This window comes from Trichogramma pretiosum, unplaced genomic scaffold (assembly GCF_000599845.2).
Source record: "Trichogramma pretiosum strain Unisexual culture from Peru unplaced genomic scaffold, Tpre_2.0 scaffold12, whole genome shotgun sequence".
Lineage (NCBI taxonomy): Eukaryota > Metazoa > Arthropoda > Insecta > Hymenoptera > Trichogrammatidae > Trichogramma > Trichogramma pretiosum.
In genome coordinates, this window is record NW_019641690.1 from 1,018,638 (window position 1) to 1,043,909 (window position 25,272).

Below are 25,272 nucleotides of genomic sequence, written 5' to 3' on the forward strand. Positions count from 1 at the left end.
ATACCTACATTTGCCATTGAATTCCGACGATTCCTATTTAACTGCTTCTATCTTATTTGACTCAAAAACTCCAATTATTCTCTCGCTCCACCGATCTCTGCCATTTTTTCATTTCTGCTTCTGTTTTGACTTATCGATCCGACTAAAAACTAAGCATTCGCGATGAATTTACTTTCGTTATTTTTACAAACTTAATTACAAAAATGAGATAAAACTATCGATGTGTTGATTAAATAAGTCATTCGACCAATTTAAAATATTTAAAATATATATAACCGAAAATCGTCAGAAAAGGTGGATTGCTTTGTTCAACCAAATAAAAGTTTAATTGATCTCTAGATGTTTTTGTGAAAAGCGCTCAATCAAGCTGATTTATCGATAAAAAAGGATGAGTCGAATTCCCTGTTCCTATCCATTGTATTTCACAGAGGTTTGTCAAGTACTTGATTTCATTTCCAATAATTCGGACGTACAAAACGAAAGGACGACAAAAAGAAAGAAATGTAATTTCATTAAAATCAAGTTATTTCCACGCCAATTCAATGCTTTCTAATGTGTTTAATTGTTCAAATTTATTCAGGTTCACAAAGGCGAGAAAACAATGAAAAAAAACCCAACTAGTTATAAGCTTTTTATTAATAGATTTTTATTACACTTTAATTACCACTTCCAGTAGATCTAGTGTGTGAGTGTGTCAAGTATTTTAATAATCGATGCACATTGCACAGCTTATAATGCATGATTCGACAATGGACTATTTTTTAAGCGATAAAAAGACCGAAACAAAACATTTCGTAACAGGGTCTTGCACAAATATTAAGTTTTCGTTTATTTTTCTATATATATTTATGTATATAATGGTAACGTACAAATGATAATAATTGGATATCTGTAATCTTTCAGTTGGAAAACAGATATTACAATTAGCAGAATTTTTACATTATGGTTTTGCTCCAAGCATTCAATCAAAAACATTCGTTCGTCTCGGAATATAATATTTTTGCCGTAGTCCATGAATTTAATTTTGTTTGTAATTGCATGCAAAACAACGTCGTGTACATATTATGTATAAATTGATTTACGCATATTTTTTTTCTCTGTTATTCATATAGCTATCTATTTATATAATCATGTGAGTGTGTATGTGACATGTGTGGCTGGTGTCGGTGTTGGTGTATGCACAATACCACTTGCTCGTATATATAATATATATTATGTCAGAATGTTTGCGGGTATATTAGTGGTAATATCTTTCACACGATGACCCGAGTATAATATCGCTCGGTGAGAATGATAAAGTTCTGCGCTGTCGGTAGGTGGGTGTAGCTTCATCTTTAGACAACATCGTCGCGTCCTGCAGCGTGTCGCGCAACTCTCAACTCGCTTGGTGCAATAAGCACAGGCAGCTCTCGAGTATACGCGTAGCAGGGCCCAGCGGGACACTGGCTCGTGCACACGGCTGAGCTGGTGCACTGGCGCGCGTGGCAAGAGTTGGCGATTACTTACGCAGCCTTATAATATACTATACTGCAAGCGTGCACACTTATATTCTCTGTCTTTCGCGCGCGCGCGCGCTATAGTCTATAATATTAACCAAATGCAGCGAGGTGGCTGAACCTGCATTTCCCTTACTTCTATTTCACTCCTCCTCGCTCCAACTACTATATATTTTCGCAACTGTTCCCTCAGGTAATCATTGTACATGCAGCATTGCATTTTTGCATAAATGACATGATGCCGCTGCTGCAATCGATAACAAAATAAAACTATACAAGTTAATAATCGTCGGTACGAATATAATCGATCGGTGTACTAAATCCTAAAACAATCAGCAAGCGATACTCGATTAGTTACATTTTCATTTACAATGCGCTACTCGAACATTGACTTATTTCCCCACGACAAATTATCCTCCTCCTTTCTTCGCGAATATAAGCTCTGGTGAGCTACTAAATTGCGTATGTGTCTTTTTATTTAATAATACAAATTATTAAATACTCTTCGAAAACAATAGTTATGATGATCGCCCGATAACAATAATCATAGGAATATTTATAATATCATTGTCAATATCAACTTTAAAATTAATCGTAATTATATTATTCATATAACTTTGCGCCACATATATCAAAGTTTTACATTTAATAATCACTGATGCTCGTGCTCTCGCCCACTTTGCTAAAAAAAACGAGTTTGCTCACTTCTTTACTCGTTGATTGTATGATTGCAAGCATTATCAATTTGTGTCGTATACAATCCACAATTCATTTCTGAAATAGAAAGCGGAAGAGGGGTAGTGAACGTTAAAAAAATTTTGACCACAATCATGTAGTCAACAATATGCATTAATAATAGCTCAAATCACACACAATAATTGGGCGAGCAAATTGAAGGCGCTCACGCGCTTGCCAGCTTCATTATAAATAATGAAATACTGCTCCAAAATTTATACCTTTTTTCTCTGTCTTTATTCATCACGTGCTAGGGCTTAAAATTCAAGTATATTGTAGGTCCGATTTACAGCTTCATATTCTTAAATATTGTAACAACATTATTACTATGTCATACGACGTAATAAAAGCACCTGGACTAACTTGTATTCAAAAAACCATAGTCGGTCTGAAGGTGATTTTGAAGCCCAATGTTGCATCAATGTTTCGCATGTAATTCCCATGCGAATTTACAAATCCGGAGACAGTGAGAAAGTAAAAGATCAATAAATAAGATAGAGAGAGAGAGAGAGAAATTCAGAGAGTGAGATACAGTTACAAAGTTACAAGTTAGCGTGAGATCGGATTCGCTGGACACGATTGGCTCGGGTCAATAGCAATTTTTTATATAAAGCGTTTGATCCTTGCACGACGCACCTATCTTCGGGCACTCGACCAATCGAGAAAACGTCAGAAATGAAGGCGGAGACGAAGGAGAAACTGGATCCAGTGGCATCGGTCAAAGTGAGGGAGGCGCGCGGGTTCGCCTGCACGAGCAACAGCGGCGTTGCGCAAAAAGACGTGTACAGCTACTGACGCCTCGACCTCGCACAAGCCGTTCAATCGAAAACGAAGGGAAACCTGAAACTGCACCAGTCCAGCTTTGCATCCAGAACGTTGTGCGACCGGCTCAAGTAGACCCGTGATGCCTTGGTCCAGCAGTCCAACATTTCGGCCAGCGAATCTGCCACTCACTTGGCTTGAGCCTGAGCCTCGGCCGATGACACTGCAGCCGTTGTCTGGGCCATTCCCGATGCCACGACCTTTTCGCTGCTCAGACTGATTGGAATTCCTCCAATGGCTCCCGGCCCCTTGCGTGCCAACTTTGACCTGTGTAAGAGAATTTACATTTCGCGCTTTAGTTTCGCTTTGTTCGCTGTACAGCGACGCCAGACACGAAAACTAGACTATTAAAAAAAATCCATCATAATAAGGTTGCTTCGGGATACCGATATACCTTAGGTAGTAACTTCAAATTTACTTGAAACAAGAGTGGAATATTTCGAATTCTTCCAAGAGAAGAAAAATATTTTCTATACTCGAGGGAAATTCGAAACCCTACTCTGTCTAGTTTTCGCATCGCACGTCCGTATTATTCTCATTTATGCAAATAAAAACAGTGTTCAACGCACCTTATTTGTCCGGCTAAAAGTGGGTTGATGGCGTAGAGCCAATCGTAAACCTCCTTGTCACCGAGAGTTTGCAGGAGGTAACCTCGGTGTTTTGTCACGACGCTATTGCATGCAAAATAAAACGACATGATTCGATTACAGTAATGGATGCGTGAATCAACAAAATTCGCTTAATAGATTAAAAAACTTATTCAACGTTTCTGTTGAAACAAGTACAAGTTGTTATTACCTAAATGTATTAGGTACTTTGACCATGGCCAGCTGATCTTCGGAGTATTCAACTTGGGCGGTGGCCAAATTGATCAAGGCTCTCTCAACTGGATCCTTCTCGTCGCGGAAAATGAAAACGTATGGTCTGCGCACCGACTGCGAAGGCAAAAATCGAAGATTTTGGTCGATATAACGTGAAAAATATCAAGTGTGGCGAATGAATCTACTTACCACCCATCGCTTCTTCCATCCATTTGTTTTATGTTCGAGTACGTTGAGGTAGCCCTTTCGCGCGATCACCGGACTGATGCGAATCTCCTCAACCTCGGGCACGTAGAGCACGAGATTCTCCTTGGATGGGGAGACGGAGCCTAGGGGGCTCGGTGCCACCGAGGAGCCGTGGAAGCACGCGGCCGCCTCTCCGCCGGCTATTATGCTCTCCTGCAGCTCGAGCAGCTTCGTGCGCTCCGGCGACGTCAACCTAAAGATGCACGACTTAGACCTGCTCCTGATTACATGCCCCGACTGCAAGTAACAGCTCTCCTGTATCACCCGAGACGCGTCGAGCTTCGATATGTTCGCTCTTATCTGGCTCTAGCTCTGGTTGTCTCGTCTCTTTTTTACGACGTTTACGATGACATGATATATTGTTATTATGCTACTGCTTGGATAAATGTTTGCTCAAAGTAAGATGCGATGCAGCGAGTTCATCGGTGAACTGGCTCGTGAAATACGACGAAGGACGATGAGAGTGCCTTTTAATGTATGCGAGTCGCTGGTATAAGTGCTCATTGCGTTGGGAAACGTCACGCGTCGTTCGCTTAAGCAAACATTCGATCTTTCTCGAGTCTACGCGCGAGCGACGTAACAGTTCGATATATTCATTGCCTTCCACCCACGCGACACCCCTTTCCCTTCTTCTCCGCGCACCCGCTTTCCTAATATAATGCTCACCTTTCACTGGCATCTAATGAAACATCAACGAATAATGGTCGTATACAAGTAAACGCTTATCAATTTCAAACTGTATCTAATTCCAGTTAATTTATATTGAAAATTCATCGATTTTGATATTGCATTTATAATGAGCCAATTTCCGAGCTTGTCTACGGTTCAATATCAACACGATGAAATCAGATATTTAAGGAAGCTGAAATTGATTTTTCATTTATTTTTGCAGGAAAATGCTGTATTCGTATATTCCATATTATGCAAAATTATATCAATCGCTAATAAATTTATCGACAGCAAGTGAAAAGAGAGTTTTCATCGTTTAAAAATACGTCAATCTGAATCATCTTATTTACGTTATTGAATAAAGTGAAAAATCGTACCTCATTATATTAATGATTTACCTTGAAATGTTCAGTTGAAATAAAATTAGCTAAACTTGTAAGTGAAACTCACATATTAATGGAAATGCATAACGACTTAATACGGATGAACAAGCTCGTACGATACTCATGAAGAGGAAGAGACAACGGCTACTTGGCGTTTCAGGCAATACGAGGAAAAAAGTTACCTGCTTTTTGCGATCGCATAAACGTGTGTATACTGACTCTTGGGAGGACGAAGAGACGACAGAGGATACCATAGACGCCGTTATATCGCCGAGGGTATCGTCACCCGGTGATACGTCCGACATAACGATCGGCTCCTTGCTCGGTATTCTGCCTTGAATCAGTTTGACGTACTTGGTCGCTATTTCGCGCTCGCGCTCAGTCATCTCCCATGGTTCGTAAACGTCCTTGCTGACTGTTTTCTTCAAATGAACCGGACTTGCGTGCGACTCGTTGGTCGCCTTAGCCACCATGTTGCATACCTCCTAGAATTTAATCATACCAATTAATTTTTCCTTTTTTTGTTACCAATTGATCAAATCAAATGCGAAAGCTCTCTACCTTTTCACTCTTGGTGAAATCATGGGTAGCTTTATTGCAGAAAACGTTTTTGTCAATGCCGAGTTTTTCACGCAACAACAAAGTGTGCCGAACACGTTCGACTTCCTCGAGTCTTGTGAGTTTTTCGAGTTCCCACTGATGATCGAAGATAAGACTGTCGCCGCGTGGTCGCCATCCATCCAAATTCTCTTCGCCTCTGACGTAAGTTGAGCTGGTATCGAGCACGCGTCTCTGTCTCCTTTGTACACCGGCTTCGGAAGCCCGACGCAATACAAGCTCGTAAACGCCGCTGAGCCTGTTGGCCTCCTGATTTCGATAGCTGCCGCTGAACAGATGCTTCAGCGAGCGAGGTCCTACTCTAGCGTCTCGACCATAGATTATCATACTGAGGTCCTTGGTGACGATAGCTGGCCTGCCGCAGTTCTCCAGCTTTTGCAAGAAACAGCGATGTCAATAAAATACTGACTAAATGATCTATTCTACGAGAAAAAAACAACATACTTCGAGGTAAGCGGAAATAGTCATGAAAATCTGTTCGCCGTAAGAGGTAACGCGATTGAGTAAGGCGGAGTTGTGAAGCGAGCTGTCCCAAGCAGCCTCGAATCGGTACATGCAACGGTCGTCGCCCGGTAGCTCGAGAACTTCGCCGGGGAAGAGGCCGAGAGACAGAACCGACGAGTCGTTGTCCTCCTCCTCGGGCTCCGGGGTGTTGCGTATGCGGCCAACGACGAGCTCGCGCACGTCCTTCCAGCGCAACTCGCTGGCCTGCTCGTGCACGATGGTGATGCGAATGCGTCGCTGGATGCCTTGGTGGAGCAGGAAGAGGCCGCGACAGGGCAGATCGTCGCTGTGGTCGACCACGCAAGCCACGTACTCGCCGTTCGGGGCCAGTTCGCAGATCTCGAACCAGACGAGCAGGTCGTACTTGGCGTGTACGTGCGAAGTGCTCGGCGACTGCTGCAGCACGCATTGGCCAAATTTGGCCGAGCGCACGGGCTGACTTATTGGAATCGACGGTGGCAGCATCCTCTTTGGCGGCTGGCGTACGCTACGCAATGAACACATCCATCAGTGCACCTACATTCTCCTTCTTTTTTCGCTTGATGAAGTTACTCGGACGAAGCACGAGCACTCCATTAAAAGGTTCCGGAAAATAAAGGGGGCATGCGCGCTATTGTTTTCAAGTTTTTTTTTCACGGCACTCGAACCGTGGAATTTACGTACAAGCGCGTCAGTAACGTACGACAGGCTACCCTTATAACTTCGTTATCGAGTTTTATCAAGGAATGCGTAGGTGCAGGGTATGTGCGTATAGAAAGTTCGCAGTTAAATTTATCACAGTCACTTTTAGCGCTTTTAGTATTTGCAAAGTTACTTTTTTGTCATCCTTCAGAAAAAAACATAATTAAAAAAAACCAACGTGTAAGCTCTTGCACTATCGGCGTTGATACAAAAAATTCTAAATATACCAGGTACGCGGTATGTAAGCCATTTATGGTGAAACTATCTGGAGGTAAAATTACGGGGTATAAATAACTCCATAAAAAAATAACGTGTGCGAAGTGGACGTTTCAAAGTTTAACGAAATTATCGATGAACACTTACTACTCGAGTTTAGCATCTTTGTGCAGAGGATGTTGTTGGTAATGGCCAAAGACCTCAAATACTATAGGCTGCGTTTTTAAGTACTCGATGAATGACTTCGTCACTGTCACCGTTATCTGAACAGACCAATGAATATATTGAGTTTATTGAAATTTTTATCGGTTTATATTATTGCTAAACCCGTGAAAAGTTTTCTGCTTACGTTCTGAACATGGTAAAATCCGGGAGGATTGCCTTTTCCAGTATTCTTGACAGGCTCTGTTGAGAAAGCTTCGTCATGTCTGTGCAAGAAGCTGTAAATCACGAAATACAACATTTCAGATATTTTAATGTACTTTATGAATGTATAATATGATTTATGTTATTTGTACACAGCAATATAAAAAAAACTTTCAGCATAAAAAAACGAGAAATACATATTTATAAATCATTGCTCGGTACATTTAATTATAAAAAATAAACCTTTTCAAATGTTTTTTTATTTCTTACTTTTTTTACTTTTTCAAACCTCGATAAAAGTAGATTTGTGAATTATACGTTAGAATATATCTAGTAATTTTATATATTGAAAAGTATCTTACTTAAATTGACAGAAGATGTCCGCATACTCGGTGGCAATGCCCATGGCCTGCAACACAGTCACACGGAAAGTAAATTCTTGACCGGGTTGCAGGTGTTCTGGTAATTCGTCCTCCTTCATATCGCTCGATACTGAACTGTCGCCCCGGCCACTGTCTGCATCACCAACCTCCTCATCCTCTTTCAATTCCTTTGTTTCGCGTATAACTTCTCCTTTGATATTTGTTTCTTTATTTTCTTGATTTTGCTGTCCCTCTACCACTCGATCATCTTGGGACACTATTTGTGCTTGTTGCTGGTTCTTATCAAGAGTCTGAGCCAGAAGAGTGTTGCGTCGATTTCGCCGTTGCGTTCCAAATAAGTCGTCGTCGAACGAGATGCGAGCAGATTGACGTACTCCACTTGAGTATTCACTGTTTTCCTCTTCTAGGACATTGCACTCATAAGTATTTTTTGAAAAGCCATTTGGCTACTAGCAATAATTAACTAATTTGTCTTTTTTTAATTCATTTTTTTCCAGTATTCATTTTTAAAAATTAATATACCACGTATTTCAATTTTTAAAAACTAGATTTTAATTACAATCTAAAACAAATTTTTTTATTGCATATGGAAAAATTACGTACCAACAACAGCTTGTACAGCCACTCTAAGATAACCTTTGACATCTCCTTTTTCGTTAACGATAGCTATTTTGTGAATCAATGGTGTTGGGTAAAGAAGATTACTCAAATATACAAATGATCTGGAAATTTAACATCCATTGTTATCGTTGAAACTTTTGAAGGTAAAATCTGTTTTTTGACAACTTAATCGTACCTGCCAACCATGCGGAACCATGGGAAGCGATCATAGAAAGGATCTCCACCGGTAATACTTTCAATGTTATAATCAGGTGACGTAGGGGATAATTCAGCTTCGTTGTGATACATCTCTCTCATTAATTCCAGTCTTTGCCTATATGAATAAATTATACGGCATTTAATTGCTAATATCTTATAAGATCAAAAAATCGAAGCCATTTCCAGTCATGCTGTACTTTTTAGACATGTTTTTTTTAACAAAAAGCAACGAGTGTTAATCACCGAGCTAGAATTTCATGTATTATACGTATAACTTTGAGGTCTATACCAATTTAAATAAAGTGATCCCTATAAGACATAATCATTACACGTGAATGGTTTGATCGTAATAGTATCTGAATGGCACTGAGCATATTTTCTTTGATGTGGTAAACTAAATTAATCTTTGGCGAATAAGTGAAACTTTTATACCAAAACACACATTTCAACATTGTTGATAATTGCACAAATGATAAAATATAATTGTGAAATGGAAAAAATATCCGAGCAGACCCAGCAGATCATTTGATGAGCCCGTTATATGATAAATTCATGCAATGAATGTATGATCTGAAAAGCTTATTAGAGATGGAGTTGTGTGTAAATAATATTGAAAAGAAAACTTTTCTCGCTGCGGAATTTTAGAGAAAAACTTTAAAAATGGACAGCAAGAAGCAATAACAACAGCACAAGAAATGTGAGGAATAATTGGAGAAAATGCGCGTCGTCACAGAGACTCGTCGTGCGCGCGTACCGAGCACCAACCTCGAAGGTAAGAGATATGATAGCGATAGCTTCGATTGAACAACGTCCTCAAACACCTCCGGGGGACTCACATCAGAATCACCATTGTACACGTGTCGCATCAACTCCAAACGCTGTCTAAAAAGCCAATAATTATTCTTAATTAAAATCAAATTCGCAACACTTCTATATCTTCATACAGTCATATGCAATTCGTGCACCAAGGAATTCTTTATCGCGTGAAGTATCGTAATAATTATCACTCATAAAAATTCTAGTCGTTTTTCTTTAAAAATCAATCGAAATCGCACAACGAGTCTTACTGTTGTCACGTATTAACTGCACGTGCGACAAATGTTAAGGTCCGTCATGTGAGCTTGTATGGAATGTTTCAGTGTCGGGTCTCAAAATAGTATAAGTGAACAGAAATCAACAGCTTAGAAAGTTGAAAATATTGCAAATGTTTGTACCTCAGTTTATCCAAGGTCCAGTAATGCGTAGCTCCATTTTTTAAGTCTTGCACTTCAACAGCAACAATGGTCCGAGGAAATGGCCGTTCTTCTTCTTCATCGTCCTCCACAGGAAGAAGATCAGGAGGTAGCGGCGAATATAAAGTATCAGTAAGTAGAGTAAATTGGAATTGCACCTGTAAAAAAGAAAAAATTGAGCAACGGTAATTTTAAAAGTGAGAATTGATGTATTAATCGATTTTCCTAAACCTTACCTTCTTCTTTAATTCAACCGAAATGGCATTGGCCTCTTTAAGGAATATGGCGTTACCCCAAAGATCATCTCTAAGACTGGTGAACTGATGATACTTCCATTTACGAAAAGCCCAATTAGCCAATTGAAACTCTCGCTCGCCCCAGTTGCTCTCTGCGTCAAATAATGGGTTGACTGAAATGTAACAATCACCGAGCGAAACAGTCAGATAAGCCAAGCAAAAATCTACAAAGTACTCTAAATCGCGAGTGGTACTCGTTTTGGCTAATTTTGATTAAAAAAAAAGAAGACGTAAATTTGCAATAGTGCAATGTATTAGTATAAGTGTCTTTGTTCAAATATTCATTTTTTGATGAATGAATGAGATTTGTATTTTAATTAAATTGTTTTTAAATGTTATAAGTGATAAAAGTCAGCAATAATTGCTATACAGAGTATAAAAAAACAGTTTTATATTGAAAAATTAAAAAAGCTGCAAAAGACATTTGATTGTCAATATTTTGCTCATGCAAATAAGAGTGTAAATATTATTTCAATTATCATGGTGATCGTTCGTTAATATTCAGGCCCAAGCGAAAAAATCAATGATTATCACAAATGCTAAAGTAGTATGAATGACTACATGAAAAAATAAGTTCTACCAAAGATATCTTCTTCAATATTGTTGAAGTCTTCAGGTGTGTAACTGCTGTACATTGACATCGTCATGCTTTGTTCCTCGACTTGCTTTTGTAGTGCGTCTATTCGAGCTTCGTAATTCTAGAAACAAACGCCATGATAAGTATAAAGATAATAAAATATTAGAAATCATAAGCTTAGGTTCATTCGTACTTTTCTCTGTTCTTCGAACAGTTGGTCGGCTTCTTCCTTTTCTTTGCGGAACTGCTCCTCCAGAACATAAAGACGTTTCTCCATCTCCGCTTTCAGATCTATGCCCTGTTTCTCCAGCAGCTCGATTTGAGCGAAGTTCCAGTCGACGTTCTCTCCACTGCCTGGAGTCTCGGCTGGAGAGCTCTTCTCTCGACGTTCGCGAACTATTGAATAATTAAACATTATCATTCTAACCGTGCGATTGTTTTCTATGTTTAAAAGACGAAATAAAATTCCACGCATTTTTACATTTTTTAAATATTTTTAGCATAAAATTGAGGCCGTGTCTGTTTAATTCGTTAAAGTATTTTTAGTGAGCTTGAACATGTATACCAAAACTATATCTGCTTCCAATAATTTTCTGTGAATCTACTGCAAATCTGCATGTACATATGCATGAATTTATACATATACACACCAAGATTGCATCTGAAAGCTTAAAAATTAGGATAGGAGACAAGAGAGATAGTTGGACTTTCTTTGTTAATACGAACTTGAGCTCTTAAGCCTATTGATATAACGTTTACAGTCCATGACTGGAAAATTGTGCAATCATACTCAATGTGCAAATTTTTCACGCAACAACAAAAAAGTGCGACCTACAAGAGCTTTAAAGCTCTCTTTTTTGCGTAAATAAAATAAGAGAGCTTAGAAAAGTAATAAAAACAATACTCAATTAATTCAAACAAGAGAAGTTAAGCACAAACAAGAAAATAATTAATTTAAGGAATAAATTTTCATGAAATCACAATTTTTATAAACTGTACAACAAAACCTCAATCGTTTTCGCAGAAATTGATGTGTACCATTGTAAAAAACAACTGGAAGTTATTCTGATTGCAAATCCGAGCTAGCGTAAAGTGTCAGGGCTGAGAACACGAGATAACGAGGAGTGAACCATGTTGAATCTATGGGCGTTTCGCGGGTCTTTTATCGCCTCCAGAACGACGAACATCTTTGGACGGGGTATCTGCTATACGAAATTTAGAAGCACAACAATTGTCAGCAAAAAAAAAAACACCAAAAAACAGTAAACTAAAAAAAATTTAAAACGTGACTTCGAATTCGAAAATTTCAGCACGAATCGAATCAACAAAAGCTTTACAATGAAACCAGAAAAAATTGATTGGAAGTTCGTCAAGTCGTTCGGAAGTCTTGGCATATAAATTTTAACACTATATATATCACATAAATAGCTAGGCATCGAATATTTTTATAAAATTGTTTAGTGAATCGTTTTCTGATAATACGTGTGTGTAAGACTTCAATGTGAATGCTATATCTGATCTTATTTCAACCTAACGCAACCGGAATCGAAGTGTTAGTTCCGAACAAAAAAGTACACGTTAATGAAGTCGTTTGGATAATAACAAACCTTGATCGGGATGGTTGAATCTGAATACGTGGTTCTTGCCGAGAATGACTCGAGAGCCGGTCTTGAGAAGAAGTGGCTCCGTCACTGCGCGCCCGTTGACGTAAATCAGTGCGCCCTTCTTTGGTATCAGGGTTATTACCCCCTCGTGATTTTCGAAGACGCAATGTTCGCTTAGAATGTGCGGACCTGACAGCTGTATATCTTGGGGAATATTGGCCTCGGCGCTGCCGATTCGCGTGAAGCCGTCCTTTATGTAGTAAATCAGGCACTCCGACATCAGAGGATCCTCGTTCAGATTGACCAAGTGCGGCGTCTTCTTCGGTGAAAACACGCCTACGGTTACGCCGTCTTCCTTCACGGCCACTCCCATTTCGGCGAACACGGCTTCTCGTTGAACCCGGATCGCTTCGGTTCGTTTCAACTTTTCCTCCCACGTTTCGTTTAACTCTGCAATTGAGAATCGACAATTCATTTTTGCTCCTATTTACTTTCAACCAAAGTCATTTCTCCTGTCACGCACCGGCTATTAGCTTTTCCGAGGCCTGAAGTTGTTCTACGGCCTCTTCGGCCAAGGTTGACGTTCCGTGAGAAGGGAGTCGCTGGCGCGATGGTTCCTTTTGATCGTCTTCTCGTTTCGTGTTCGCATTCCTTATAAAACACGTTATGTCTCCTGCAAAAGAAAAGTAAATTATTAGAATCGAGCACATTTCGTGTCATCACCCCCTACGGAGTAGACAAATCTGTGTAGAAGCTCTTAAAATAATCAGCTATCATTCAATCTCTTATATCTTCATTGAAAGCAAAATGAAACCATCATAAAGATATTTTAATTTGAAACAAACTTGTGATCAGAACGCTTAACTTGGACGTGTTTGTGTTCATAATTCTTCAAAAATGCTACTAATTCTACAAATTCCTCAACCGTTTATTTTCAAGTTAAATTACTGGTAAAAAATTCAAAAAATGAAAAAGTGTAGACACGCCGAGCCTTGATTTAGATTTTGCTAAAATTTATTTCAAGACGAGGTGGAAAAATAATTTTTATCAACAACTTAATTTTGTCAAAAAACTTGTAACGAATGCACACACACACAAAAATAATCATTAGTCATGTGATAACACATCTGATTAAAAAAACTTTTGGACCTTATAAACCGTCGGAACAAAATTAAACCACGATTATTCTTAATTTATGTCAAACACGTGACTTAAATCTACATCACTCAATGGATAAAATAGAATATTTTCAGAATTGTGCCGTCTGAGAATTTTTAACTTTTTTCAAATCACAGTTGATTTTTAATTGTAGTGGCGTAGTTGTGGTAATATAAAAAGACAAAATCTTGAACATCAAAATAACAAGCCGTAAAGTAAGCAAGTAAAAAAATGCAAATCGGCTACTCAAATGTCACGATTCTTTGATTTACTTACTAGACTCATTTTTTTCGTACATTATTCTACCATCTGGGCCTACGCAGTAGCAGGAGACAAAAAAGAATTTTAATTACGTGCCTATTTTTATACTCGCAATTTCTTTAATAAATAAATGACAAAACAATAAATGCTCATAAATTTCGAGTTTTTATCGACATTGATGATCGAAGAGGTCAATTTTTCCTTCGTTTATAATTGTAGACAGATAATTCAAGAAAAAAATTTTTTTCGATCATTAGCATCAATTTAAACTTGACACATATGAACGTAATCAAAGACATTCTGGTTAGACACCGATTATTATGGTTTTTATGGATATAGGTTATATTTTTATGGATATGGTTTTTATGAGTAAAAACACCGTAATAAGTGTGTTGTAATCGATGTACATTACCTTCTTGGTAATCGATTCCCTCTTGCTTTAAAAGCTCCCGTAGTTTTTGAATTTCCTCTTTAAGCTCTCGGATGATCTTAGCATTGGCATCTTCGTTAACCACAGCCTTGCAAACTATCTGTTTGGCTCTATCCGCATATCTGAGAAAACAATGCACTTATATGGGATTTCATTGTAGAGGATAACATTTTAATGAATACAATGAACTTACCGTAACGTTGAAAGGGTTTCGTCGTAATTTATATCTGCAGGACTAATAGCTGCTATCATAGCTGTTTTAGAATTTCCGCCAAGGTTTTCTCGCAACAACCACGTCAGTACAGAATCTCGATAAGGAATGAAATCGGCCTTCTTTTTCTTTTTGTCTTTTGAAGCCTAGAAAACGTATTCAATTGAGATAATAACGTACAGAATTATCATAAAAATGTAAAGACTCGACAACATAAAATCTATGACTTACCGCCTTTCAATCGAAACATATGTTGCAGTGCGGAAAATAGCAAATAAAAGAAAAAAAAATCAACATTATTTATATTCATTTGAAATGATAATTCTGGCTTACAAGAAAAACTTACGATTTCAGCAAGAGCACTTATGACTTTTCCGAGGGTTGTCAAGCTTTTGTTGATGTTAGCACCTTCTTTCAGTCTGGTTCCTTTGGCTCCAGTAGAATCGGCCCGTTCTGAACCAGCCAAATCGACGAGCGAAATTTTGCTGACTTTTTCGGTAGCCAAACCCGTCGAACTGTCTTGTCTATGTTGCGTGAAAAATATCGTAAACACTGCATGTGATCTACTAGATGTCTCGTTCATGTTTGTCGCCGCCACCGTTCTGAAAATTTCAAGAATTCCAAAAAAATGTATAAAATAATCAAAAAATATAAATTATATGATATAGCATATAAATTACCTGGCTTTATTTCCTTCGTCAATAAGATCATGAATATCCTCGTAAGACATAACGGCTAGCTTGGAGAGATCTTCGACATAAGGTCCAAGTAATGGGTGCTCTCGAACTCTTAGATTGCCTTTGTTTTTCGGGTTCAGAAGATCGCGCACGCGCTCGCAATAGATCTCCATGTAACTGACCTCGACGGAGTGTTTCATATCTTCGGCCGAACTATCGCTAATTCGATTAAATAAGTCCTTGCAGATTTGTGGAATGATACCCTCTTGACCCTCTTCCTGCTTCCCCATCATTGTGTACGACTTTCCGGCGCCCGTTTGCCCGTACGCAAATATACAAACGTTGTAACCTAGAAGGAAGGCAGTTAATTATTCTCTTAATTAATTCTTAGATTATTTTACGATAACTACCTTCGAAAGCATGCTCCAACATTTCTTCTCCAATATCTTTATAAACCATAATTTGCGACGAGTAATCGTCGTCATTTGGCTGAAAAAAAATTTCCGTTAACTTAATTTTATTCTTCGTCTGAAAAATGAAAAAACAATTTAGTGCTTTATCATTACTCACATCCATAGAAAAGTAAGAATAATCGTAGTTGAAACTTTTGGTAGCATCTTTTGTCCCAGCTGGTGCTTTAGGGTTTGTTATAGCTATATCGAATAGTGATAATAAGTATTATTTTTATTAAATAACCATTACATTTATAATAATTCGAAATATTATTCTTTAATACTTTTTAGATTTAATTTTTATCAACTCAAGAGTTGAAATTCAACCTTTATAAAAGACGATTATTTTTCATACACAGTGTAATGGCACTCGACTATTTTTTATCAGCAGATGTGAAAAGTCATATAACGAAGATCGAGTACTTCTTTTGTCTACACTATTATACACATCTAAAAAAAGGGTTTATCTGTGCGAACAAAAATGCCCCAATAAAATCATCATAATCTGCTACCAAGAAAGAAAAATAATATTTCCAATCACGCAGTTGAATGTAAACTAAATTGAAAATGAGGTATTTGATGTTCTAAAAAATAAAAATTAAGTTTTGAACTGATAAAAAATAAAAATCAATAGAAGTTAATCGCTGGATTTCCGACTGAGCAATTATGTCTCATCCTCAAGTGCAATGCAAGCGGTGCATTACTTTTCGAGACAGATATGATCGTAAATTCACGCAGCAACGAGTGATTGGTCGATTATGTAGAAACAGAGCAAAAAAACCTTTGAGCGCGTAGGCGAATACGGTGCCCGAGTAGTAACTTTATGCGAGTATATAAAGTGCGCATAACCATGTGCGTATGTGTTGCCCTTTCTCCCGAGACCACCCAGACGTCACAGCGTCGCTATAACGTTTTCCCGTTGTATAAACCATGCATAGATGTTTATGTGCGCGTACCCCGTCACCTCCGCACGCGGACGCATTCCGTATTGCTTGTTTTTATGAATTTTCTGTGCTCTGCGCTCGATCAATGGAGTAAAATTTTTCAGATGTTCGATTGTGAAGCAACGTTGCGCAATGTTTTCCGATAATTCAATGTTGCAGCTTTGCACCCTTTCATTAGTTTATTTCTCGCATGACTTTATGTTAATCCAAAGTTTCTATCTTCTAATCTTCATACATTTTTTTTTAGATAAAGATTAGTTTACCTTCAAATGCTTTTAATATGTCGCAGTCATTAGAAATGCAGAATGGAACGTGTCAAAAAATTGAAAGAAGCTTTTTCTAATTTTAAACTAACAGCTGTTCAGAAACTACAAGGAAGTTCATGCCAATTAGCTAATATAGTTTGAAAAAAACGGACAATGTTTAATAAATCAATTGTTGTTAATATAACATTGGATCGACTTTGAAATTTAACTTATTTTTACGTTCACTTCGTGAATTGTTTTTAATATTTGTGCAAGGATTTACAATTGATTTTTATTCAATTGTTCTCTAATTTCACGCAAACGAAAAATTGAGAGCGATAATTTTTCTAAACGAAAAATTTTTAGGGTAAATAACAATCAAATTGTACAGTATTAAAACGTTAAAAACACACCCCTCTGCACGCGCTGACTGAATAAAACGCATCATTGCTTGAAGGCATTGAGAATTATATAGCTCATAATGTATACATAAACGAATATTATATGACGTAATGTTTCAGAGAGAAGAAGTAAAAATATTCATATATTACAGAAAATAAATTCTATAGCACCTTCAACCCTGCATTCACGTATATGTATGTAATATTGTATCGCAGTAAATATATATAGATATATATATGAAAGTAGTTAAGTATAAACGTGTGTAACATGACTAGTGGTGGCTGACTCACCACTACGGCAGCGACTTATCGATCGGCAACATGGCAGTCGCGAACATCCGCGAAATCATCCGAAAGAAACCGCCTTAGATAAAAATTGAATTCAAAACAATACTGACCATCTCTAACAATTCAACCCTAGATTATAATGAGCTCGACACTTTTACGTAACTAAAAATCGAAAAATCGACTATTTGGACATTTCTATATGTTTATTTTCGAACCATCGAAATTATTATTCAACTCAAATGTTCGATATTTTCTTTAATTTTATAGATGTGTATTTTATTTTATTTTTAGTTCTTTTCGCGTCTTAAAGCTTATTTGCCAACTTAGTGAGTAAACAAGGCAGTAAATATACCGTGGCATTCGACCTTTCAAATAAAGAAACCTATTTCATTATCAGCAGCATTGTATTACAAACTAAACAAAGAAATATCTTATTTCTTTTCTTTTTATTTTTTAAATCATGAAATTTTTCTCTGATGAAAAAATAAAAAGATGATGGCATTAAAATATACTCACATGTGGTTTTGCCAGTCATTTCTATAATGCATTGAGCTTCTCGGGTTATTTCCCTCATATTGAAGGGACGAACCCGCACAGCGACTTTTACCGATGACATCTTGATTAGTTTGAATTATCCTTATGTTTATAGTTGTCTCAAAAATATAAATAATTCGTCTGAAAAAAATAATTCATAATAATGTTCATCAAACTAGCATATGATTTAGTAAAAAGTTTTCGATTGGAAAATTAAATTTTAATTCATATCAATTTTTCTTTATTAAATATACGATTTGAATCAATGGCATATTCACGAAAGACCGAAAATACAAAAAAGTAAAAACTTGTATAACAATTTATTGTATCCATGTTAAATAAAGTGCAATTATTTTAAGGCAAATGTAAGTTATGAACCACCACAAACTATTGTCATCAAGTTCTGAATTAATGGATTTAATAGAAAGGAAAAATTACGATTAAAATCTTGACCAAAAAAATTTTGCTATTTTATCGAAACTTTGAAGTATTCATAGTCGTGCATTAATCTTACAACGTAACACAACAAGAGTGAAAAGGTATTTAAATTAAATTTTTATTGTAAATAAAGTGTCTTCGGGATAATCACACTTCACAAATGAGTTCAAAGCATAAGTTAAAAAGCTAATCTTCTGTATGATTGTGCAGTCACCCTTTAAAACGTAAACACTATGAATAAATATGTTACGCAGGAAAAATTTGGTGTGCTTTAACCCAAATATATAGGATTAAAATCTGTTAAGTTCTTAATAATTCAAAACAAACAATTTGTGGGAATATTATTGGCATATAGTTTTACGTAAGTTGACCGAACCAAATAAAAAATGAATTCATTCTAATTTTTAAATTTTTTGCTTTCAGGAGTGCATGCTTAAAATTAAATTGATAGCTACACTCGAGAATGTATTGATACAACGAATCTATAGGCAAATATTCTAGTAACCATTTATGCAGTTCAATAAAATATTTTGCGTTACAGATTCCAAGAAATTTAGATAATTCACGATTCACAATTTGCACGTATAATTACTTATAAGGTACAGTAGAGCCAAAGACGATCAATAAATCTTGAATATAAGATCAGAAATAGGAAAAAAGTTGAAGTATCAGTTACAAATATAATTGAATATCAAACAAAAGCCACAAGAAGCTCAGACAGCGGTAAAACAAGGGAATATATTATCTTTGCGTAGTATAAGAGGGTATATGTCGAGAGCTTCGGTTGAATGTATTTGCGTATCGACGTCAGCTGACGTAGCAAGAGGGAAGTCATATATGGAATCAACAAAGGGTTCGTAGTCATGTAGACGCATAAGAACGGGTCAGCTTCAACAGATTGTTCTCGATAAAAGGTAAGCTACAACACGAGGCTTCATAGAAAATAATTTGAACATTAAGGGTAACGTGTTCACCCAAATTAACGGAGTATAGCTGCCAAGGAAGAAAGCTCAAGGTCCTATTGTTAAGACGATATAGAATTCAAGCCATGAGCTGTCCAATACGTACAAAGGCAAGCGCGCGCATCTACCTACATACTCGAGAGTGAGAAATTGAAGAAAAACAGTGCGAGAAAATTTGACGTTGGCCGGTTGAACGACGAAGAAAAGACAGCGCAATGAATCAAGCATTCGTAGCTCGATGTTATATAAATAAAATGAAAATTCATTGAAAAAAATGGCCTCAAAATAGTCAGGCGAGAGGAAAGGAGAAAATAAAAAGGAAGAAAAAGTCACGGCTTACGCACAGATGGCCGGGAGCTGATCGATAGCGCGAGCAAGACGGAGCACCGAGCGAGACAGAGACAGAGAAGAGGCAGTGCAGTGGAGTTCGCGCGCGAGGCATCGATTTTTACCTCTCGTTCTCTCTCTCTCTCTCTCTCTCTCTCTCTCTCTCTCTCTCTCTTTTTCTGCAGGCCATCTAACTCGCGTCGCTTAAATCATCGAATGAAAGCTCGCTGCACGCAGACTACATAATACTCTCAAACAGAAAAGTTACGATGGTCGAAAAGTGCAACTCACCCGTCTCACGAAGACAAGTCCCGGGGCAAACAAGCGTAGCACTCGAGAAAAATTACACAGGGGCAACACTTCACTGAAACACTGCGGCGCACTCTTGACTCGTGTGTTGGTGCGTACGGAGGAATCGTCGAGGGAAACGTAAAATCCTGAGGAATGTCAGCTGATGAGTGGGCGGGGGAGAGGACGAGCTTTCGGACAAGTGGTAAAGCTCGATTAACTGGGCTACTGCAACGACGACCAGGACCGCTCGATGGGATGCTTTGAGCACTGGACACTAATGGCGACGACGGGCACACTACTCGTGCGATTGGGAACACTGCGCGAAACAACTACAGGATGGGCCACTCTTAGTCGGAAGAGGGCCCCTTGGAGCTGGCTGCTACTGTAGTTAGGACCGCTGCTAATGCGTCGCTGCTCGAGGACATGGTCGAGAGTGACGAGGACGAGAGCCGCCCCGTGTGCTGCGCCTACTGCTGCCTTTTTCGACTGACCAGGCTGCTGGCTCGCATCCACCAACGAACGTCCGTGTCCTCGGGAGTCGAGACGGTCTCGGCGTTATCGTCGTCAGCCGTCGGCACAATTCGCCCCGCGTCGGCGCGTTCGCAGTCGCTGCTGCTTCGTCACCCACCCTTGCCCGCAGTACAGTAGTCGGTCTAGCCTTACCCCACTCACGGGGGGTGCATCGTGCAGCGCTATACATACCTCCCCGCGGAGACCATTTCTATAATGCGGCCGCGTGCTTGCGTCTGCTCGACATCGCTGCCCTCGCGAGTCAAGCTTAGTCTTTTGACTGTCAATCAGGCACCAGAGAAAAAAATGACGTGAAAATATTGGCTGACGACAACTTTTTTCGAGTATAAATTTTAAATTGAGTTTTTTAATAGAGCAATTGTTTCAACAAAGAACAAAGTTCGAATGCATATTTGAACACACTACAAGTTCAAATTCATACATCGATTTTAGCAGCCAATGAATAATTAATTAAAAAATTAAATCTATGACGTTAAAATCGATATCAATTATTATACGTATTGCGTGTTGTACACGTGTTTAGACTGACTTGTTAAATTTTTCCGCCAAGTTTTTACTATTTACTACACCTACCATACACATGAAAGAGTATTCATTAATTGCTTCAATGGCAAGCTTCAAATTAATAACAAGTATATAGACGCCTAGAAATATTAAATGTATTACATGATACATACACGAGGTACAAAAGCTATAAAAAAGAATAGAAATAGTCACAAAGCATTTGTCTCTGCTATTATGAAAGCAAGTGTTAGCTTATACAGGTTCAAATTGGCAATGAATTTCATCGGCAGGGGGCAGCACTACGTGGCATTAAATTCACACGCTAACACAAAGATAAGAAATTTTATTATATATATGCAACATGTCGTTGCACATAGATACACTTGGGTATATATAAACTAACAGGATCAATATGAGGGAGCAAGCACATAGCTACAACGATTCAACCAATATATGTATTTATACATATGTACGTGATCAATGAAAACGGAATTTCATTAAATTTTAGCTTTGAAAACTAAAAAGCACTTGAAATGGTTGGACTTGAGTCAAAAAAAAAAAAAAAAATACTGCTGCATGTTAATATTACGTAACTACATCGAAACAGGGTCTTTATTTTTACGCGTGTGCAAAGGTCGTTGCCGGTTTATAATATAACTCGATTCTGCGAAAATCGTCGATCGACCGCTGGCTAACGCGAATTGATCAGAATGCCAAACTGCGTTAACAATCGTTACTTGTATACATCTATGGAAAGATTGCGACAAACACTATTAACTCGTTCTACATCCATTTTTACGCTTGCAAACAGATCAAATTGTTTTCGAATCTGGGATGATTTTTCTCGGTCAAACTCGATCCCCAGGCAGTCATTGTAATTAGGTCATCCCTTTTTGTATGCTCGCCTAGTAGTCTAGTCACGATTCACGACACTGAGAATAATATACATTTTGATTTACATCTTTATGTTGTTTCAACCAGCGAAGTACGGAAAAAAGTCAAAAATTACATTTTTTATCGAATTACTTTTTATGCAATCATGAAAACAGTTACTTTTCGATTATTTGAACTAATTTATTTTTAAATTAGAAAAAATTTATACAGATACTGTTAATTTAAAAAGCTTTTATGAGTCGTATGGAAAATATAGGTTTCATCACGTTCTTGAATAATGTCATTCTATAAATTTGGAATATTTCAAATATTTCAAGTTTAATAATTTACAACTCAAAGTTATTGATATCAAGCGTTAAATATTATCCATAAAGTAAGGCGAATTACCATGTACAAAAACACGGACTTGCTGAAGAGATCTTGGATCCTATCTCATATGCATTCCACGAAATGAGAAATCATAAAACCCAAAACAAAAAGGTAAACAAGCCGTAAACATGTTACGTAGTGTAGCTTGTAAGTAGATAAGCTACAATTTATATCGTCCTGGGAGTCAAAGAAACAATACCTTCGAGGTTCACGTATTCACTTCCACTAAATTAAATTTTAATTAGTGAATCTTAAATACCTTTCCACCTTATTGCTAATGAGCGACCACATATCCTACTCTTACTTAAATATTTTCATTTGAATTATAAGTAAAATAATAATACTTATTACAGGAAAAAATTTGTAGCATACGGATTATATCAAATTTTATTTTAGCACCATAACCAACTATAAATTATGACAGGGTAATTTTGATTGTAATGAAAATATAATATAAACAAATTATCGATCGTGAAAATTCATCTAATTAAAAGATAGTATTTTATATACGTACATAAAAACAGAAAAATAAGGTGTTGAATTATTTATCAATCCCTGAAACCTTGGACAAAAAATTATTATGAATTATATATTTGGCTGTAAGGGCAATTAATGTGATTGCTTTTCGACTGAGCGAACTTCATAGCTTTTTAAAAGTTACACGCGAATGCATGTTTTTACTGTCTAGATCGATACACTCATGTAGTATAAAGACCTTTGACCTCGCCTATCGATTAATTATGCTTTGTTATATAAATATATACAACACTTTTAAAAATTTACGAATAGCTTGAACCCCGATCGTCTACGCAATGAGTAGATAGTTTTTCATATAACTTGTAATTTGATTATTTTGGAATATCGATTGAAATTATTATCAGATTTCCTTAAAAAAATATCGATTTTACTTCTTTTTCTAGTAATATAATATTTGCTCATGGATATGTAATAAAATTATTTTCATTAAACCCTAGATTAAATTCTTGATGGTGTTTCGTATGACTCTTCCCATGTAAAAGAAACAAAATACTTTCAAAAATCGAATTGATACAAGAAAGCTTCTGTTTTCTATATGACGAATTTTAATAATAATAATAACTCTTACAACTATGTGAAAATGTAGGATTTTAGAAAAAAAAAGTTTAAAATTGTTTAAACATAAAACACTTGATTTATAAAAAAAAATACAAAATTCGATATCATCGTACAAGTTCAAGCTATAGAATTGTGCTTACTGTGCGCAGACCGATATATTTCTGTTTTTACAAGAGAGACTATAAGGAGGAAGAATGAGGGCCAATAGCTAAACGTGTAAAACAACATAGTGTAAGCGAAGCACGAGATGAAAATATATAACAGCTTGAGCTCAGAGATGGCAACATTTTCTTTTTTTTTTTTTTTAACATCCCTCGAGATGGAACTATAATTTATTTTGTGCACCTGAGAACCGTCAATTTTTGCAGTTTCTCGCAGCACGCGCAACTTATTTTATCTTTGTGCTCTCGACCGTTCTATAGCTACATTGTAAGCTTTTCAAACAATCGAGCCAAAACCCCGTGGGAATTGGCTTGCAAGCCAATTAAATTTTACATTAAATTTTTAAATCGAAACTCGAAAAGTACAAACCTATTACACTAAACTTACTGAACATACGTTCAGTAAGCCCTTATCGATCAGTGTGAAATATCAAAATGTACAACTGATAAAGGGGAAGCATTTAAAAAATTCAGAGTAAAAGTAAATGAATAGAGCAAAGGTGTAAATATCTTATGCAGCTCGTACGAAAGGAATAACCATCGATAGGTGGATAGGAGGAATAAAGCGAGGTCAGACGCGTGGGGTAGCGTACAATGACTATAATCACACCTGTACAATCGAGTCATCCTCGACTAGATGAGCTAATGCTTACAGCTTGGCATACACGTACATTTAATGAAAAGGGTGAATAAGTGACATTACTATAATGACTTTGATTAGGTCGAATTCCGAGTCATTTTCGCGCTAAAATCATTAGCAATATTTTAAAGCTGCCGCATATTCGATCTATATGGTTTTTCATAATTTGGTGATTTCTAACTTTATAGGAAAGATCGTAATTTATATAGTTATTATATAAAGTCGATCTTGAGTTAATGTAGAAAATTTTAATGTTGAAATCTGCAGGATTTTTTCTTTTTTGATATAAAGATTAATCGATTTTAACCGAGTTAGCATAAGACAACAAAATAATTATCGCAGCATTGGAAAGGCACATGTCGAGGTGGGAAATGCAGTTACATATACAATCTTGTATAGGCGTCGCGAGTGTATTACGAGGTTCTACACCAGTGCACCTATGAGTCATTCGATAACAAGCAAACAATATCGACTTAAAGTGTTAAAACATCAATTAGCTAAAATTTCAGCTTTAAACGATTGATGTTTGATTTCTAAACCCCTCTTCGTTGCAATTGTACTATAGAGCTATATTTATAATATATAGCGTTCAACCGTGTGCGCATGATACAAATATGCCTTACATTTGCAGAAATTTAGCAGAAACAATTCCTCAGCTGTCATTTGTGACTCTACGCAGAGTAGAGTGGGAACATGAAAATGCAAGCGTTCAGCAGACGATCAAGGATCACTCGCAAAAAAGCTACCGAAAACTTTTTCTTTTTGGATAAAGAATGACAATTTCATAATTTATCAAAATTATGCTAATACATTTTAATAAAATTTCTTGACTTACCATGACTTTAATGATGAAATGACAATATTAGATGAAACTCTGACGGTCGTGCATGATCATGATGCGAAAACCAATCTGTGTTCCATCGTTTCTGTTGTATACAATATTTAAGTTGGCACTTCGTAGTTGTTTTAAAAATATGCAGTTTATCGATCG

The 25,272-nt window shown here is 37.1% G+C and overlaps 1 protein-coding gene across 6 annotated transcripts; it reads right to left on the bottom strand.

Moving 5' to 3' along the window:
* Positions 1-797: 797 nt before the first annotated feature.
* Positions 798-25,214, bottom strand: LOC106649850 (kinesin-like protein unc-104). Of its 6 annotated transcripts, none has more exons than XM_023461809.1 (27): positions 25,117-25,214; positions 18,052-18,210; positions 15,776-15,858; positions 15,616-15,694; positions 15,209-15,554; positions 14,875-15,130; positions 14,760-14,762; positions 14,511-14,674; positions 14,300-14,439; positions 12,992-13,141; positions 12,472-12,918; positions 11,058-11,260; positions 10,868-10,985; positions 10,228-10,400; positions 9,974-10,149; positions 8,737-8,874; positions 8,544-8,662; positions 7,920-8,343; positions 7,541-7,631; positions 7,339-7,454; positions 6,235-6,781; positions 5,734-6,162; positions 5,355-5,657; positions 4,064-4,357; positions 3,852-3,988; positions 3,623-3,724; positions 798-3,320 (listed from the first exon to the last, which is right to left on the bottom strand). In XM_023461809.1, exons 2-27 carry the CDS (start codon positions 18,149-18,151, stop codon positions 3,182-3,184), a joined length of 5,277 nt encoding a protein of 1,758 aa, XP_023317577.1. In that variant the 5' UTR covers positions 18,152-18,210; positions 25,117-25,214; the 3' UTR covers positions 798-3,181. The 6 variants fall into 6 exon arrangements, with proteins under 6 accessions (XP_023317577.1, XP_023317578.1, XP_023317576.1 ...); XM_023461810.1 differs by lacking the exon at positions 25,117-25,214 and adding an exon at positions 20,088-20,646 and having other exon boundaries at positions 10,228-10,379; XM_023461808.1 differs by lacking the exon at positions 25,117-25,214 and adding an exon at positions 20,088-20,646.
* Between the last annotated feature and the right edge of the window lie 58 nt (positions 25,215-25,272).

Excerpts from the sequence above, each read along its gene's own strand:
- LOC106649850 (XM_023461809.1), bottom strand. The coding sequence starts at position 18,151 with ATGTCATCGGTAAAAGTCGCTGTGCGGGTTCGTCCCTTCAATATGAGG. Across the intron at positions 6,782-7,338 it reads AAAGATGCTAAACTCGAGTA|CGTACGCCAGCCGCCAAAGA; the intron begins GTAAGTGTTCAT and ends TTCATTGCGTAG. Across the intron at positions 3,321-3,622 it reads CTTTTAGCCGGACAAATAAG|GTCAAAGTTGGCACGCAAGG; the intron begins GTGCGTTGAACA and ends TCTCTTACACAG.